General features: G+C 36.4%; 1 protein-coding gene across 1 annotated transcript in view; it reads right to left on the bottom strand.

The window, feature by feature from the left end:
* Positions 1 to 2,412: 2,412 nt before the first annotated feature.
* Positions 2,413 to 19,686, bottom strand: part of LOC139724636 (O-acyltransferase like protein-like) — a 33,260-nt gene continuing 15,986 nt past the window's right edge. Inside the window, exons 14-16 of the mRNA XM_071635768.1 lie at positions 19,342 to 19,531; positions 18,559 to 18,701; positions 2,413 to 2,550 (exon numbers count right to left, since the gene is read on the bottom strand). Coding sequence (XP_071491869.1) covers positions 2,413 to 2,550; positions 18,559 to 18,701; positions 19,342 to 19,531 — 471 coding nt within the window. The remainder of the gene's footprint in view (positions 2,551 to 18,558; positions 18,702 to 19,341; positions 19,532 to 19,686) is intronic.

Below are 19,686 nucleotides of genomic sequence, written 5' to 3'. Positions count from 1 at the left end.
GCATTGAAAGTTATCAATGCCAAAATAATTTTGGGGGGACATACCGAAGATATTGTCGTAAATTACTCAATCTCACAGAATACTGCGGATAGAATTAGGAACAGGCAATAATACCCTATTAATATCAAAGCACACTCTTTTAAACACAACTCAACATAACATACGGACACATTTATCTACGGTGAGGGAAACTTCAATTCATGGAGGGTATAGTTTCCAATCATCATTTGATTCGCTTTTATTGACTCAGTAACAAACGATGCTACGATAAAACAGGACACTGTGACAATATTATATAAGACATATGACGCATTCCGTCCCTAACATCATAATCAGGGCCCTGTTTTTATCAAAAGACTTATCAAAAGACATAATCGATTATAAATTTCCTTACTACAGAGGCTGCCATAGACTTATGCTAGAAATCAACTATAATAATAGTCAATTAAATCTCTTCATAAAACAGGGCCCGGATGTGATGGTACAAAGAAAGAAATGCGTAATAAATATTCTATAGCACTTGTGGGTTATTGTGGTTCAGAGACACGTGTGACAATTATGCAGGGTGACAGACAAGAAATATAATAGATCGTAACAATTTGTTAATCATGGGACGTCTGCAAATCTTTGTGGATGAACGTCACGTAATAATAAGACTGAAGTCAATCCATATAATAAGCTACACTGGGAAAATATTTCATAGACTGCAATACACTAAATGATTCCAATATCTACATCATTACGATCAATGGCCTTTACGTAATGGTAAGTGATCAAATCAACGATTGTCATGATGTTTACAACACTTGTTATTTTTCCTAAGAGTTAGTAACGGAGTTTGAAAGATAACGTCATGTAAGGTGGAAATCCCTTTATCGGAAGAATTTAACCACATAAGAAGAGTCAGAGGGAAGTGTACGGCAGTATCGACTTTAACTGTAATAAATACAGGGATACACTCTGTTTAAAATCATTACTTCGCGATGGTAAAGACAAGACCCCAGTGCCATGTAAACAGCCAAAATTTCCTTTTCATTTATTCGTTAGTCGTTCATGTTTGTTACTCTATATTCATCGAAATGATAAAAAAAGATAATGCAGAGCACTTATCCTGAATAACAGCTAATGCATTGCAGCAGCCCTTTTATCGTTGAGACAATGAAGAAAAAGTATGAAACGATATAGATCTGCAAATGGTTTCCTATACTAATCAATGCAAAATTCAACTTTTGTTCTCGTTTTAATGTATAAAAAAAGAAATATATTTTGTGGTAGTATTGCAATAACACAAATATAATGTCCTTCAAGGGGCAAATGAATGATAAGGTGCAGGATAATTCGATGCAAGTCACGAGTTCGACACCCAGGAATCATATCATTTTCATTAAATAATCATTTTCTGTTTCGAGTTTTTTTATCCATTCTCATAGTTCGACAAAACATAGTAACATATATACACTGCACTAGTTTTCACGATTTTTTTTTGCAATAAAGGAATAACATTAACGATACAATATAAGCGATAAATGATGTGACAGAATAATGTTAAATAATATTATATACCATCTATAGAATAATCTACCAGTAATTGTGCACGCTACGAACTACAGCGTTGCCAATTTGCATGCACATGTATGCTTTAATGCACAATTTATTAATAGCAGTCACAAATAATGCCAAACTCGTCCAATATCATCGAATGCCATAAATCTGGGCCCCATTTTATAAAAGATGTTAGGATAGCAACTCTTGCTGGAATGGCAACTTCCCATAGCAACAGCTAACCATGATCACAGGCAACAGGAAGCTGGGTTCTTGTCATCACCATGACAATTGCTATTCCAGCAAGAGTTGCTACCATGATTAAAGGGGCATTCCGGATGATTTTCATAATTTCACATCATGTAGTATATAAATAAACAGCTCCATATATAGATTTGTGGAATTCATTGATGCCCTTGAGCAGAGAAACCAATAAAATGAAAATCTTAAACAAATTACACTGAACAGTGTTGATGACATCAGAGCCTCACATGTTTCAGAAATGCAGCAGTGTAATTCCATTACAATACCACCTGCTTAACAAGCACACCTGTGAAGAATCTATGCATGCCTTATTCTTTTGTTCTGCTTCCTTGAACCCCAACTCATGCATTCTTATGGTGAGGCTGCCATGTCATCATCCTTGTTCATTGCAATTTGTTATAGATTTTGGAAACATTCTCATTTCTCATCCCAGTCACTATAAATTCAGAAACTCTGTACTTGGTTTAACTAATCTATAGTTGTTCAGTAAAAGTCTGAAAATCATCCGGAGATCCCCTTTAAGAAATGAGGCCCTTGATATCTAGTGTTTCCTGGTCAAGGCGGTGTAGAACGTCTTCCATTGTCGTCTGCTTAGATCTTTGTCATTTAGTTCTTTTTCAATTTCGGGGATTTGTAGGCACCAAACATGACTTTCTCCAGTCCCATGGTGGGGGCCTCGACCAGGAGGCAGAGTACAATGGCGGCCATGTAGGAGAAGACGGTGTTAGCTGTAAACACGTAGCTCTGTGGGATGAGGAAACGGAAAAGGAAAAGGGTGATGAAAATGACACAAAAGTTATACATCTCCTCTTTTTGTTTGTTTGTTTATTTTCCATCTGAGAAGATGGCGGGAGAGCCCATATTCAGCTATGCTAATTAAAAAGCTGGTCTTCCATGGCGTCCAGCATTGTCCAGCTGGATGTGAGGCGGGACCACTTCACGGGGTTAAACACCCTGCTCTTTGCGATGAATGAATGAAGCGGGATCTTTTACGTGCATGAGTTGTGACTCTCTCACACACGGGACTTCCACTCTTATGTCCTATCCGACGGATAGAGTGTTTTGCGTCTTGCCAGAGGGGACGGTATGAATACACACAACATTGCTCAGTCCAAACTCGGGTTCGAACCCGGGTCCTTAGGATCGTGAGGCAGACGCGCTACCGTCTGAGCCAACCCACCGCCCTCTCTGACCATTCCTTTCTCTCTCCCTCTCCAGCCCCCTCCCCACTCCCTCTCGCTCTCTTTGTCAATTTCTTCTGTTCTTTATCGTCTGTTGAGAATGATAAGGGCGTTAAGTTGCCACTAAACCCATAGTGTTTGAAACAACTTAACGCCCTTCTCATTCTCAACAGACGTTTTGGTCCCTTCCAATTAACTGAACATAAGGGCAACTTATTTTTACAGATCAGCATTATCACAGTACAACGCATACCTCACAGCACTAATGTTAATTCTTCACTACTATTCATCATAACGTGAATGGCGATAGAGAGTTGTATTTTCAGATAGTTTCATCTATTGTGTTGTAAATTTACCTGGGGTCATCTTCCTAATCAAGCTCTGCTTATGAAGATGGTCCTCTGCATTTCCAATTTCATACGTTTCTTTACGCATGTACAATCGTAGCCCACAATTTGTATCAATGCACTGTAAAAACATCGGTGTCAGATTTAACACCATGGGTGTTAAATCTGACACCGGTCAAGCTTCAATAAAGGACCACACCCACAGGTGTAGAAAATGTATTGTGACGGTGTTAAAAAGCGTTCACCTGGCACTTCGTGGTGTTAATTTGACACCGTGGCTGGTGATACTTTTGACATTGCGCTATGGTGTTGATTTGATATTGGTGGTGTTAATTTCAATGGTGTAACACCCGTCCAGCTTCAATAGGAGACCACACCAACTGGTGTTACTGTGGTGTAAATGTGTTTACACTTTTTTTTTCAAAAATCAAGTACTTTATCGGAAAATTCTTCATCGTCTTGTTCAGAATTAACAAGAAATTCAATCCCTAAGAAACTACTAGTATTTAAAAAAAAAAAACAATTTTATATTGTGAAATGACACCCGGAGGTGTTAATCTAGTACCATGAATGAGCACCAGAAATTTTACACCAGCTTGGTGTTTCATATTTAACACCGGACTTTTTGCAGTGTGCGTTTGAACAATTCATCGTGATTTAGATTATGACATACCGTCATATTTTGCTATGCATTGTATACTGAAAACAGAATGCAGAAAGAAACTGAAATTTCTTTGTCATTCTCTTCTCTACCTGTTCGACCCAAAATATCATTCCAATCGTTCCGATCGACAGGATTGGTATGACGTAAAAGTGTGTCATCGAGAACAATAGATTTGAGATCGAGAACTAAAAAAATGGGATTGTGGATAATTTGTTTTAGAAGCAGTAAAATTTTGCGCGCGATCGATATCATACTGATTCGCAGATTTCAGCGATAGATAAAGGATATGGTCTGACTTTCGCTCAAAATAGATGATTATAAAAAATTCCTCCCTGAATTTGATAGTAATTGCTGTGTTGTTGCCAACAGCTGACCGTCATGAATTTCAGTAATTCATTTCCCGTTTTGTTTAAGGAGATTTCTGGAATGATGCGTATGGCTATTGTAAATGTAAATGTTTTTTTGTTTGTTTGTTTTTTTACACATTTTCGAATCATCTTAGGGACCATACATTAAAAGTCTGTTTTAGATGGACGATGTTCCGTTTGTTGGATGTAAATGTATAGGCTCCATTCTTCTCCAGGAATAGAAAGCTATAAAAGATAGAACTCTCTTCATAGCTTGAGTCACGTGGATGGTAAAGATACCTAGAGTTGTTTTAGAAAGAGAATGTATAACACAAAGACAATCGTCTGTTGTTCCTATACCTTTTATGAAATAGACGACATACAAATAGCTGTGAGTACTTGTAGCGTGTGGATCTTGTTAATGAAAGGCCATTTGAATTTACGTTAATTGTTTACATATATATATATATATATATATATATATATATATATACTGTAAACGTCAATATTTTCGCGCGATTAATTTTTCGCGCTGAGCGGCTCGAAAACGTATTCGCGGGTTCTTAAATTTGCGCTCCGCAGCATACTTTACTGTAGTACACATTCACTGCTTTCATCCAAAGCCTCTGCTACATAGCTTGCTATGCCAGCGTACGACAAGCGACGTATGGGCGTAGCGAGCGGCTCGACTGCGAGTACAAGCACTCAAATACGTAGTACAGCTGTGACTCTAGTACCGTAGTCACGGGGGACTGTAGCATCGATTCGTGCGGTGCTTTATCTTGTTTCGTTTTTGTTTTGTCATGCCCGTGGACTGATCTGGTTTCGGGAGTGGTGCGAATCGTTTTTATATGGCCATGGGTCTTTCAAGAGCAATATAAAGCTGATGTACTGATTTGCTTAAGAAGCCAGGTGTTTAGTTATGGGTCAATCATGAATGCATGTTCGAAGCTCTTTTGTATTGCAACTCTCTTGTAATACCACTGAAAACCCTTTTGTATCAATATGTTAGTCAATGACCCCTCTTATTGGTAACCAGTTTTGCATGTTTGTCGCCCTCAAGCGCCGATAATGAGTATAGACACACAGATAAATCGTTCTGCATAGTGCATAGTGCAGTAAATGGGAAGGCAGGTGGTCAAGCCTTAATGGCTTCTCAGGTTTTTTTTTTCTTTTCTTTTCGTACCCTTTGTTTCTTTTGTCATGTCCCCATTTTTTCTCTCTTCCTTCTTTTCCTTATGTCATGTCCTAGTTTAATTTGTTTGGTAGTCTGATAATGACTCCTGTCTGGTCGACAAAAATGCTCCTTCGTTAAGAGAACAGAAGATACTAGATTACAATTCTTTTCCCCTTAACACTGTGGTTTTTTTTTTTTTTTTTTTTTTTTTTTTTTTTTTTTTTTTTTTTTAGTAGATTGCATATTGAACAGGGCGTATCCCTCTCAAGTTGTCTTTTTTGTCACAGCTATGCACAGTCCGATTTGGTCTCGAAGGTACTACAATTTCGTTAGCTATAGCCCAGGGGCACCCAAGAGAGGAACAATACAAGGTCAAGCTGTATTAGTCGGGTGTTAATTTATTTTTTCTTGTTCTTGATTATTCCTCTTCATTTTACCCCTTTCCTCTTTTTTCAGATGCTGAGCAAGAGTTATGCACTTGGATAGGTATAGGGGAAATCATTGCCTGTGTCCATTCTTCGTTAGTGCAATGCAGTGGGAGGTGGGGGGGGGGGGGGGAGGAGACTCGTTTCGTTGGTTATGGAAGTGTACATGGACGTCCTTCCGGACTCCACGAGTGTAAGTGTAATTGTGAGTGTAATCGGTGTGAGTGAGTGTGTGTATAAGTGGTGTGTTTGTGTGTATGCAGATGGTAGCTGTAAATGTATTTCGGAGTCAGGTGAATTAACTGTGCTTGTTCTGGCGGTACTCGTCTGTAACTATGGCTTGGGATGATTTAGATATTCGCTGTAATTTCCTTTCGTTGAATGTAAAAGGTATTAGGGATGCAAGGAAAAGAAAGAATATTATTAACTGGTGTACGTATAAAAAAGCAGATGTTGTGTTATTACAAGAGACGTATAGCTCTCCTGAAGTTGAAAAAAAGTGGAGAGAGGAGTGGGACGGAGTATCCTATTTTAGTCATGGTACACCACATAGTAAAGGTGTTTGTTTGTTGGTTAATGCAAATTTAAAATTGAATGTTTTATATGTGGATATAGATCATGAAGGTAGATATATTTTGATGAAATGTGTCTTACACGGTATGGAAATTGTTATTGTAAATGTATATTTTCCAGTGAGGGGTAAAGAAACAGAGAGGAGAGACTTTCTGTCTGAAGTTGAAAAGATTCTGCATCCTTTTGTTGATAATGGAAATTTGATTATTATTGGTGGAGATTTTAATTTGATACGAAATTTTGAATTAGATTATAATGGGAGAGCAATGGTAAAGAAGTATACAAATTTTGATCAGTGTTTTGATAATTTTGTTGAGGAATGTAATTTGATAGATATATGGAGGGTCATCCATAATTTAGATAGACAATATACTTATCGACAGGTATTTCCGTTTATGCAAAGTAGACTTGATTATTGGTTTATTTCGAGTGAGTTGCATGATATTGTAAAGGAATGCAAGATATTAACTTCTATTGCGCCAGATCATTCAGCAATTTTTTTGCAACTTTTGAATAAACCTAATGATGATAAGGAAAATGATAGATGTTTTAAGGCGTCATATTGGAAATTTAATAACAGTTTGTGTAAAGATAGTGAATATGTCAATAAAATGAAAGATGAAATAATAAAAATATTGGGAGAATTTCGGAATGAAATAGAAGATAAAAGGGTTTTGTGGGATTTTTTGAAAATGAAAATTTGTAATTTTACTAGGAAATATTCTATAAATTTGGCCAAACAACGTAAGGAAAAAATTCAGAGAATTGAGGAAGAAATTGAGTTTTTAGAAAATGATGTATTTTTGAGATCAGATAGTGATAGAATCACGTTGTTGGAAGATAAAAAGAAAGAGTTGAAAAAATGTTATGATTACGTGAATGAAGGGATAAAAATTCGTTCAAGGGCTTCGTGGTATGAAGGTGGAGAAGGTGACTCATCTTATTTTAAACAGTTAATGGAATTTAATAAGAGGAAAATTATTGTTAAAAGTGTACGGGTTAATGATGAGGTAGTTTGTGATTCTAAGGAAATAATTAGAGAAATAAAAAGGTTTTATAGTAATCTTTATTCTGAGAATTTTGATTTTATATCTGGTGATAGTAGATATTTTTTTCAAGATTTGCCAACATTAAGTAGGGATTCTATTCAATCCTGTGAGGGGTATATTTCAAAAAGAGAATGTGAAATTATTTTGAATCAGATGAAGTTGAATAAATCTCCAGGAAATGATGGATTAAGTGTAGAATTTTATATTACATTCTGGTCAGTGATAGGGGATGTGGTGTTGGACAGTTTTAATGAGGCATATAACAGAAGAGAATTGTCTGCTTCTCAAAAACAAGGTGTAATTACTTTGATTCATAAGGAAGGAAAAGATCCTTTATATATAAAGAATTACAGACCTATTTCATTATTGAATGTAGATTATAAGATACTTGCGAAAGTTTTGTCAAACCGTATTAAGCATGTTTTGCATGAAATAATCAATGTTGATCAAGTTGGATATATAGAAGGAAGAAATATTGGAGAGGCTATTCGATTGATTGATGATATGATCTTTTATACATCGAGCTGTGGTTTACCTGGTTATATGTTTGCTATTGATTTTGAGAAAGCTTTTGATTCGATCCGTCATACATTTTTGCAGAAAGTTTTGAATATATTTGGTTTTGGATCAATGTTATGTAATTGGGTTGAAATATTGTATTTTAATAGCTGTAGTTGTGTTATAAATGGTAAGGAGTCTACTGGTTATTTCCCAATACAGAAGGGGGTAAGGCAAGGAGATCCTTTATCCCCGTATTTATTCATTATGTGTATTGAAATTTTGGCTCAGGCAATAAGGAAGAATTCTAATATTCATGGGTTAATGGTTGATAATGTTGAAATTAAACAAATTCTGTATGCTGATGATGTTACTTTATTTCTTCAGGATCGATATTCTGTTGAGGAAGTTAAAAGATTATTTGATGTATTTTATCAAATTTCGGGTTTAAAAGTTAATAATGATAAAACGTATGTGTTGTTATTAGGTATTCCGAGGGAGGATTGTGTGTTGCCTTTTGGTAGAGTAGAACAGGTGGTAAAAATATTAGGAATATATTTTTCTTTGAACCCTGATGTTAAAGAAGTTATGAATTATAAGGAGATTTTGAGTAAGATAAAGAGATTATTATTATGGTGGAAACAGAGAGATTTAACGCTGATGGGGAAAGTTCAATTAGTAAAGGTTTTTGTTTTACCAAAGTTGATTTATATTTCTTCACTCATGGTAACACCTGATTGGGTATTTGAGGAGTTAGATAGGGTGGTATTTGATTTTATTTGGAGGGGTAGAGATAAAATAAAAAGGAATATTTTGTATTTAGATTATGATAGGGGAGGATTAAAGTTCATTAATTTTCGAGTGTTTGTTAAAGCACAAAGAATTATGTGGATTAAGCGTTTGATTTCTGGGGATCATAGTATGAAGTGGAAGTTATGTTTTAAGTTTTTCACTAAATCGGTGGGAGGTATTTTGATTTTTTATAGTAAGGCAATTTTAGGGTTGTTGAGGCTAATTTTACCAGAATTTTATAATGATATGTTGCAGGTTTGGATGGGAAGTAGAAGTTTGATTCTGAAAGAGGATACAAAAAGGAATGAGGTAATTTTTAATAATAAATTTATTTTGATTGATGGACATACAATATTTGATAAAGAGTTATTTCTTAGGAATGTATATAAAGTTCATCATTTGGTAGATGTAAATGGGGACTTTAAAGGGAGAAGGGAGTTTTTAAGATTAGGATTTAGTGAAGAAATGATTGGAAAAATGTTTGAAATATTTTTAGCTTTACCGTCATCATGGAAAGGTACATTAAAGCGAGAAATGAATATGGAGGATACTCAACTGAAAATTGAATTATATTTGCAGAATAAAATATATCATATACAGGATATAACATCAAAACGTATTTATAAAGCATTGATGAGGGATGGAATTGAAACATCATCAGCATATAATAATTTAGTTGGTTTATATAATTTTGAGGAAATAGACATTAGATTGATTTTTCTGAGGCCTCGGAAGTCTACTCTTGATTGTAAACTGCGTGAATTTCAATATAAAATGTATGGTTTAATATATACAAAAGCTAAGTTATTTTCTTTTGGTTTTGTAGGAGATAATCAATGTACATTTTGTTATTCTGAGGTTGAGACTTATGAACATTTGTTTTTTCATTGTAGGAAAGTCAATCAGATTTGGAAATTGTGTAGTGAAGTTTTTGTTTTACCCCAGATGCAAAAGTTAGATTGGCAATCTGTTCATGTTGGTATTAAAACGCAGGATATTGGAAAAGGACAACTCATAAACCATTTGATATTATTGATAAAATGGATGATATTTGTATTTTCGAAGGAAAAGAGCAGGCCCCCTTTGATAAGAGAAATTAGAGAAAGAATGTTAGAAAGTAGAGAAGAAGAAAGGAAATTAGCAATGAAACGAGGTACGCTGGCCCTGCACAGCAGGAAATGGAATCATTTAATGGCACGGGATACTTACTGCACTACTATTTGATACCTTTTTTGTGCTTTTTGTTGTTGAGTGTTTGGTGAACAGGTTCGATGTTTGTGGGCGTGTGTGTGTGTGTGTGTGTGTGTGTGTGTGCGTGCAAATATGTGTGTGTATCTGTGCTGGAGTGAGGTATACCTGGAGTATGCCTATTTAGAGGGGGAAGTGTTGTTGAGGTTATACGGGTGAGCGATGAAGGGGTAATGTTTATAGGTATGAATTATGTACAGACATTGATCATGAAGATTTGTAAAATGTTTGTATATTGGATTGTGTGTACATAGGTATGTAGGCTTTTTGTTGACACCTGATGCATAGGTATGCAGACCTTGTGTTTGACCCCTTAACAATATTGATTTCATTATCTCATAATCACTGCTGTGACGAGTATACGGACGCAGTCAATGGGTATATTTTGTAATGTGTATTGTACATACATTTTGGTTTTGCTGACCCATTAGGCATTAACAATTGATTTTATAATTATTGCGGAGATGATTATATTTGTGAAGCAGTTACTGTGTATTGTATACTAGTAGTAGAACAATCGGAAATTTACACAATGACAGTCCTAAGAATTATTTTGTAATATTTTGATATACGTTTGAAATGTCACGCTGCAAGCAACACAATTAAATATTGAATTGTAATCAATGATGGATGATGAAATCGAAATAAAATATTGTTTGAAACAAAAAAAAATTATCCAAAAAAAAACAAACAAACAAACACATGCATGCTACAGTACACAGCAATCTAGGGTATCGTCTCTTCGCACAGTACTAGTAGCGTAAACATGCCTGTACATTGTACTACGTAGCAGTATCATCGATGAAGCGCACACAATTCATCCCGTTCAAAATGTGCGTAGAAAATTGTGAAGATATATTCGCGCGTTTTTGAATTCGCGCTAGCCGAGCGTAGCGCGAAATCCGAGAAAATTAATGTACCGCGAAAATTTCCACGTTTACAGTATACACATGTATGTCATATATGCAGATGCACATTGCACATACATTAAAACATTGTATTTCCTGTCCACAGTGACTAGTAAATACTGAGCAGGATTTCATAATAATGTTTGGTGTTTATTTGGTTTCATTTGCTACCTGAATATGGTATCATTTAGCTTTTTTTGTTGTTGTTGGTGCGTGGCGTTGCTTCAGAAACAATTACCCTATTAAATGCCTCAAATTTTCAATGAGTGAGATCAGTTTGAAACGCATAATATAGACGAGTAAAGGGAGATGAGAAAAAGCGGTATTTGGTGACATCCTACCCTGTATAATACATATTAGATATATGTTTGGAACGAAGAACTGTTCCTTTTCAGAGAACCTGTGATGTCTTGCCTGCAAGCTACAGTTGTAGAACCCATTACCATGGTTACTGCTAAAGAGCTGGTTATGACAGCACATTGACAGTTAGTCCAGCAGTCTGTAACTTCAGGAGAAACACCTAGTTTCGAGGACAAATCTGGAAGCGCTTGAAGTAGTTTAAGTATAATATGCATGTATGTATGTGATATATATGTATATGTATACAGTATATATATACATACATATTACAACAGAGCTCTATGGCTTCTACATGTATGTTTATATATGTATATATACCGGGTGTCCCAAAAAAAGCGGAACGGTGGATTTTCAGTACCTTGCGGTATAAAAGTGATATATTTTTTGACATCATTAGTAAGAGCATCTTCCGCAGAAGACTATGATACCAAAATCACTAAATTTGGTTGTTAATGAGTACTTTTTATTCTACGCCAATTTCTGTAAATGCAGTCATTTTCAATTTTTTGCGACTTATGAGATAATAATTTGGGCGCGACACGCGTTCCATACGGTGAATTGTGTACGCTCGTTGATCCATGTCAACAAAAGATAACGCTTTCTGTTGGGCGCCTACACACACACACACACAGACACACACACATACACAGTGGTTGTTTTTTTTTTTTTTCTGGCCCGTGCCCAATGTGAAAGCTGTATCTTTTGTTGACATGGATCACTGAGCTTACACAATATTCACCGTATGGATCGCGTGTAGCACTCAAATTATTATCTCATAAGACGCAGAAATCTGGCGAAATTTGAAAATGACTGCTTTTTCAGGAATTGGCGTAGAATAAGAAGTAATGAACCAAATTTTATGATTTTGGTATCATTGTCTTCTGCGGAAAATTTTCTTTCTAATGATGTTAAAAAAAATATCACTTTTAGAATGCAAGGTACTGAAAATCCACCGTTCCGCTTTTTTTGGGACACCCGGTATATATATATATATATATATATATATATATATATATATATATATTTTATACTCATTGTAATTTCATTATGACGTAACATTGCACTGTTGCCAGGATGCGCGCTGGGTGTTAGGATGCCTAGCATGGATGCGTTAAAGCGCACATCCTTGGTAACACGGTTGCAATATATTGTTATGGCTTAATTTTGTTATTGTTCTCTCAGTATCAACACTTGAGAAAGGGCGGCGAGACGCCCGAAAATTTGTGTGAAGAAATAAACCGTTGGTGAATACAGCATGAACTTTGTTGCAGCTTTGTTACTTATCTTTTTATCTTGCCAACACGTGGACTACCTTATCAACATATATATATATATATATATATAATCAAGGCAATTAGCATTATATGCATTCCTCTATTGTGACATTATTATTGCTATGTATAGTACTGCCAATACGCAGGGCAAATACAATGTATATGGCTATATAGGGAAACGATGCTCTGTTTAACACCATGGAAATATCAAAGAAACAGGGATCATTTTCGAATTATCGAAGTAAGACTTGTTTATTTCATCAGGACTTCGAGCATAGGCCTAGGTTAGGCCTCTTCACCATAAACAGACATGCTTGTGTGTCAAAAGATTGTATAGTTTATTCTTTGTAACGTTTTACCGAACTTGCTAACTATACTCTGACGTTCGCCATGTTCGCCAAATCAATATTGCTATGCATTTTGACGATATAAGACTAATCACTGAGATATCCAAAACAATTAAAGCCGACCTAATAAAAGTGGGAACCTTCCTTTTTTAGTATCCTTTCTTTGGTTTTGGAATCTTTTTGGGGTCAGCCATTTTTAAAACCGATTTTCATCAAATAAACTCTGATTTCCTTTTAGAATTGTATGCTCTTTAACACTTTATAAAGTGGTTTCTAAGTATCTCACAAAAACTTGAAAGCTGAATCCTCAACTCAACCAATACTGTGCCATATATTTAATAGACTCGTGATGAAGTTAATTTCTAACCGTACTTCCACAGTTTACCCCACACTTTCGACATTCAAATTGCTTGAAAAATTCGGTTAATTTCCCATAATGAGCTGAAGTGATTGTCGTGAAAGTCTATTACGCGGTATTTACATATTTCTCCATCTTCCGATGTTTCTCCGGCGCGCGTGCTGCTTTGTTGTCCCGCGCGAATTGGATCTTCTTCTTCTCCTTCTCATTCGTCGTCGCATTCTTCTTCTTCTTCTTCTTCTTCTTCTTCTTCTTCTCCTTTTTTGGCCAGTATAGTTTAGTGGCAAAATATGATGTCTCGCTCAAAGATGTTTTAAAGGCATAATTTACCATTTGCAGATGAAACAAAAACCCAGCAGTAGTGCTTCAAAATAGTTCTAAAATGTGAGTCAGGGATAGAAACAACCAATGTAAAAATTTGAACCAGTATAATCGATGTTAAATATTAAAATATACAGAATGTGAACAGTAGTCATAACAAAAATGTTTCCAGACGAAACTATCTACATTTATGGTTTGATGAAAAGAAAATGTGATATCTCCTTCAATTTTAGGCTTTAGGGCAAATGTTTTATGTGGTAGGATGTTTTGTCAGTGATTCAACTGACCTACATGCACATATGCATCAAAAATGATATCTTGAACAGTTTTTTTTTTTTAATCACTACTCCCAAAGGTAAACATGACCTTTATAATTCACCTTTGAACTTTTCGTTGGATTTTGAAGAGAACTTCCGGGAGTATGCTATCGTTGATTCTTCGCCTTTTCTTCTTAGCACCGAATGCTAGACAAAGGGATACTAATAGACAACGGGCGAGATGGAGATTGTTTTCATTGCCGTGAAGTTCAGACCACTTACTGTTTCTTTGAATGTAGTCTGAAAGAATAGTGTATTGTCAATCGATTGAAAAAGCCGGACGAGGATACACGTAGAAGGAAATATTAGTGATACGATACACAGCCCATTCTGACTTGGGTCTCTTGCACTTTCTCGCATATTCCAAAGAGCCTGCTCGCAAGAGTTCTTGGATGAACACCTCCTGTGATGCTCGGTCAGTTATTTCATGAGGTACCGTGAACAGTGGGTCGTTAGACGACGGGGGCTGATATTTTAGGCCCTGCGTCTCAGTGTGGCGAAGAATGAACCCAAAGGCCACGCTGACTTTGTAAGCAGTCTCCTGTTTCTCAAATATTTCCTCCGCAAACTCTCTCATCTTCTCGGGTCGAAGACCGTCAAATTCGAAATTACAGACGTGTCGAACTCTATAACTGACCCTCCAGTGTGTCTCGATTGAGCTTCGATGTTCCTCGCACACATCATTCAGGGTACGCAATTGCTTTTCAGCTGCAGGTGTGGTTGACTGATCAGATGGTCCCATGTGAGGATAATGGTCATCAGTAGCAGTAGTAGCACCATGGTCAGTGTGAGCACTAGTGGGTAGGCTTTTGTCACCGGCTTCTGATTGTGATAAATCATGGCGCCTTTTGAGGTAGCGACTTAAGTAATGTTTGGTAGTATACTCCTTTCCACATGATTTGCAGACAAAGAGAGGTGCCATGTGAACGGTTTCCCCGTCACGTCGTCGGTCGGCAACGTTTTGTAATACATTTCCGCAGTCATGGCAGTATTGGAATGAAAGCTGAGTCTCTTTCGGCATCTGATTACATTCATCTTGTGTCAATTTCTGGATCTTTTCCAGTTGGTTACATCGATGAAATGATATCCCGCACTGATCGCACAAATGACGCTCTCTTGACATGAGCAATGTCCTTTACTATCCCGATAAGGGCCAGCCCAATTGTTAAATCTGTATCCGCGGATGTTACATTCGATTCTTTTGGTCGAAGGCTCTCAGAATAATTGACTTTCGGCTTGGTTCTCTTTTCATCGATGAGGTACAATGACGTCAGCACGCCTAATAAGGAGAGAATAAGGAAAGGTAACTGATTACGAATGAAGACTGAACATAATGAAAAAGAAAAAGCGATGATATTATAGTTACGTCATCATTTCTGTCTTCAGGATGTGCCATTTCGAATGATATAAGAAGTTGGAAGAATATTATTAAAACTATTTCCTTGTTCTTAGGTATCTCAAGAAAAATCGGAACTTATTACTCGCGATCCTATCTTTTCGGCAACAATGAAAGTACATTTTAATACAATATAGTATGTATAGGTGGCTCACTGAACAGTTGCACATGTTGTACAACAGTGTTTTATCGTCGATTTTCGTTACATGCTGATTATATCCTATAATGTATAGGTTATCCATGGGTAATTTATAAGATTCAACTTCTTAAACATTACTAATGGGCTGCACTATGAATACGCTGTATAATATTTGAGGAATCTTGTACAATTGCAAGGTGTTGATTTCATCTTAAAAACAGTTATCTTTTCTTATATCATAACACCGATTGCGTCGTGATCAGCTAGGTATCACTTAGATAAACTCATTTGGGGTTATTGCCAACGCATAAACAATATTTATAAAGAAAAGAGATACGAATATACCCGAATGCGATGATGAGCCTATATATAGGCCTACAGATTAACATGCATGTCTCTTCTCCAAATTACATGAAATACAAATAGTGTTGACGTGTAACGATAATACACGTTCGGCTATATGATGATACTATTGTAAAGTCAGTATTTCATTTTGATTGAACCCTTCAGTTTGAAAATGAATTAATGTCCAGTTCAATGTCTAAACGGCTTTTTCCCCAATGTATTTCAAAATTTGTCTTTATCATTGCATGGTGGCAAGTAGACGGAAATGTACATTGTAATTATCAAGTGTAACAACGCACGTATTCTTCTTCTTCCTTCGTTTAGTGCAGCTTCATGCTTGAAAATTAACGTGTGTACGTACTAGCGTGTGAGAGTGTGCAGCCGTATGTGTGCTCCACCAGTCAAATTCCACATGTAGGGTATTTTCAAAATATATTATATACCTTATTTACAAAATATATGCATTATTTACGAACACATACATATATATTCCATTACCCAGATCTCTGTATCCTATACAACACTCCACAATACAATACAAGTGAGCTTAAAACGTTATGTATTGGACTGATGTGTCGAATAAAGTGAAAGGTTTACTCACCTCGGTCAGGATCTGTAAGGATATATCCCCCTATGTAAGGTACACAGAGGAGAAAAATTCCTGTGTCGGCCAGCTAAGGTCGAATTTTGCTGTTAACGCCTCCAAGTATACACCGTCTATTTAGCACTCATCCGCGCTACACTGTGCCGTGAAGCACGCAATCGCATTACAATTGGCGTATGTACATGCAATGTAATACAGTAGACTACAAAAGAAAATAACGTTTTGGACTAGAGACCCTAATGGCACAGCAGTGTTGAGAACTACCAGCACGTCTTTTTACGCGCGCGGGTCTTGCTCGAGTGAACAGCAAAAAGTAGAAAGAACTAAAGACCCGTGGATGGTTCTTTTTACACATGGTTACGTAATATCGATCCTCCTGTGTTGGGAGATTGTGCGGGCATATACGCGACGAGACATAAAATTCCGTCTGTCCGGAAGAGTTTTTTTTTTTCGTTTTGTTTTGTTTTTTGTTCTATCATTTTTTATCTATCAAATAATATATTATATATTCTTTACTTTACGGCTCTCCTCCGTAGGAGGGGATTCCGTGAAGTCACGAAGTCAGGAACATACCCACAACCAGAAGATACAGACCGATCTTTTGGTCAACCACGCTATACACGTTCCGTCTTATTTTATAATTATCTTTCTTTTATTGTGTCAAGTCTACAACCAAAAAGCCTGGTACTTTTCTTGCCTTCGTAAACTCTTGACCCCTGACATAAATCAATCAATTCGATGGCATAAACAGAACTACGCTAACTGTGGCATGGTATAACTCTGTATATTATACTGTTAATCCTTCCCACATACATATAGATGGTTGTGACTTTCTTATTTTTCAGGATATCGAGAAATCTAGACTGCTTTAAAGAGTTAAAGATGTGATTATTTTTAGAGACGTGACGTACCATAGGTTCTATGTGTGTAACACACACACACACATGCACACACACACGCACACATGCACACACACTCACACACACATGCACACACACACTCACACTTACACAGAGACGCACAATAATGTATTGCATATTGTATACCTATCTATCAATATGTACAATATTGCACGTATAATATGAAGAGTTTTATCGCAAAACAAATTAAGTGTCATTTTGAAACATTATAATGTAAGTCCATCATCAGATAGAGGAAAATAAAACCTTTCCAATAATACCTCACTTCAATATTCTTGAAGTTATGATGAAAGAATCCCACAATTTCTTGATAACTATTTTTCAAAGCAATTTTGCCTGAGGCTCAAATCCTGATATATCTAACTGATCACTATTCTGAAGTTATTCAGCTAGAAAAAAAAAAACACATCATGTTTCAGACTTCAATGACAAAAACATTGAATTTTGGTCATTTTTTGTACACGATCAATTGAAAATTGTGAGGCTATGACATGGTCAGCTGACTCATTTGCATATTCATATCCGCTGTACAAGAACTGTTTTGCAGAAATTAGCAAAACTTCAAAATTTCATAACTTCCTTATTTTTCATCCGATTTCAGTCAATTTTTTTAATCGTTTAATTCGTAAGATTTTACTCTTTTTTTTTATCAGACTAACTTATTTTTGGCCTGGATTTCCCCTTTAAGAAATTCTGTTGTTGAGAGTCACTGAAATGATGCTTATGCAGTAGGTCGTGCCCATCTCCTCCTTGAGATTGTGGGTGCACGTCACGAGACCAACACCCACGAGTCATACAGTCCACGAGTCATAGAGCTCACGAGTCATACAGCCCATGAATTATACAGCTCACGAGTCATACAGCCCATGAGTTTGACACTAAGCTAACAAGGCCCACGAGACCGACACATTAAGCCCCAAGTTGTATCTGTCGAACTTGTGGGCTGTTTTTACCTAGTGTCGAACTCATGGGTTTTATTTGCCTAGTGTCGAACTCATGGGCTGTATGACTCGTGAGCTGTATGACTCATGGACCTCTTTTCAATGTCGAACTCGTGGGCTGTATGACTCGTGGGTGTCGGTCTTTTTGGGATGACCCCGAGATTGTAGCAACAGAATAATGAAGAAATTAGAAATGAATGGCAAGAAGAAATCGAACTTACTATCGCAATTGGGGTTACATGCCAGAGAATCTGATCGGAAAATACTTTGGCGTAGCAGATGCTTGCATGGATAAGGTAGGTGCAGTAGGAGAGACGGGCCAAGGGGATCCAGAATTTCCACTCCAAGAAGACAGCAATCGGTCCTGAAAAAGAGAAGGTAGGAATTATTATTTCATTTGTTGTTCAATCTCTTCATAAAGGTACAAAATCAAATGGGATACGGGATAACGGGATATAAGAGAGATCCGGAAATGTCCTGCATACAGATGTTATTCTTTGAATTGGCTGGCCTTACATCAATATTTGCACGACATTATGTTTCGCTTCTTTCTTTTGCCTGACATTGAAAACAGAAAAGTGAATAAATTTACTTTGATTTGTAGAAGGTATAGCCTTTACCATTCTTGTGTATCATAATTACGTTATTGTTGTTATCATTATTATCATCATTATTATAATTTTTATCATTATTGTTGATTTTATTGTTATATCATCCTTACTAATTCTATTATCATTATTGTTATAATTATTAGTAGTATTATCATTTAATACTATTACTATTACTGTTATTAATATCATTATTACTATTATTATTAGCATTATCATCATTACTATTATTATCATTGTTATTATTATTATTATTATCATTACTATTATCTTTATTTTATTGGATAAAGAACATTAATCTCCAAATCTAGCTGGACATGATTCGCCTACAGTATTGAAAACAGTTTTATTTTTCAAAAAAAAAAACGCAAAATGGTTTATAAAAAGTGTTCTCACCTCCGTAGCCTGTTAGGCAGGCGAACATCATCCACGCAATGCCCACGCCCCAGGCAACCCGGTTGAAAGTGAGGTACATCACCGCCTCGGCTTGCGGTATGGTCAGGTAGTAGTCCACGCTCCATGCCTGACCGTACACCACGCAGTAGAGCGTAGTGAAGGATACGCACCATCCGAGAAGAACGAAAAACTGAGAGACAGACAGACAGATAGACAATTAATAGACAGACAGACAGAGACAGACATTAATAAGGATTCGTTTGGGGTATGTATCTTTTATCAAGTTGGAGGTACAATTACTCATTACTATTAGGTATTAGCAAATAACTTGTGCGCTTTTCCTGA

The sequence above is a fragment of the Diadema antillarum genome, unplaced genomic scaffold (genome assembly GCF_040938485.1).
Source record: "Diadema antillarum isolate AM-2024a unplaced genomic scaffold, OU_Dant_1.0 scf00000225, whole genome shotgun sequence".
Lineage (NCBI taxonomy): Eukaryota > Metazoa > Echinodermata > Echinoidea > Diadematoida > Diadematidae > Diadema > Diadema antillarum.
Note: the sequence above shows the minus strand (reverse complement) of the source record. Positions and strands in the feature narration are given on the sequence as shown.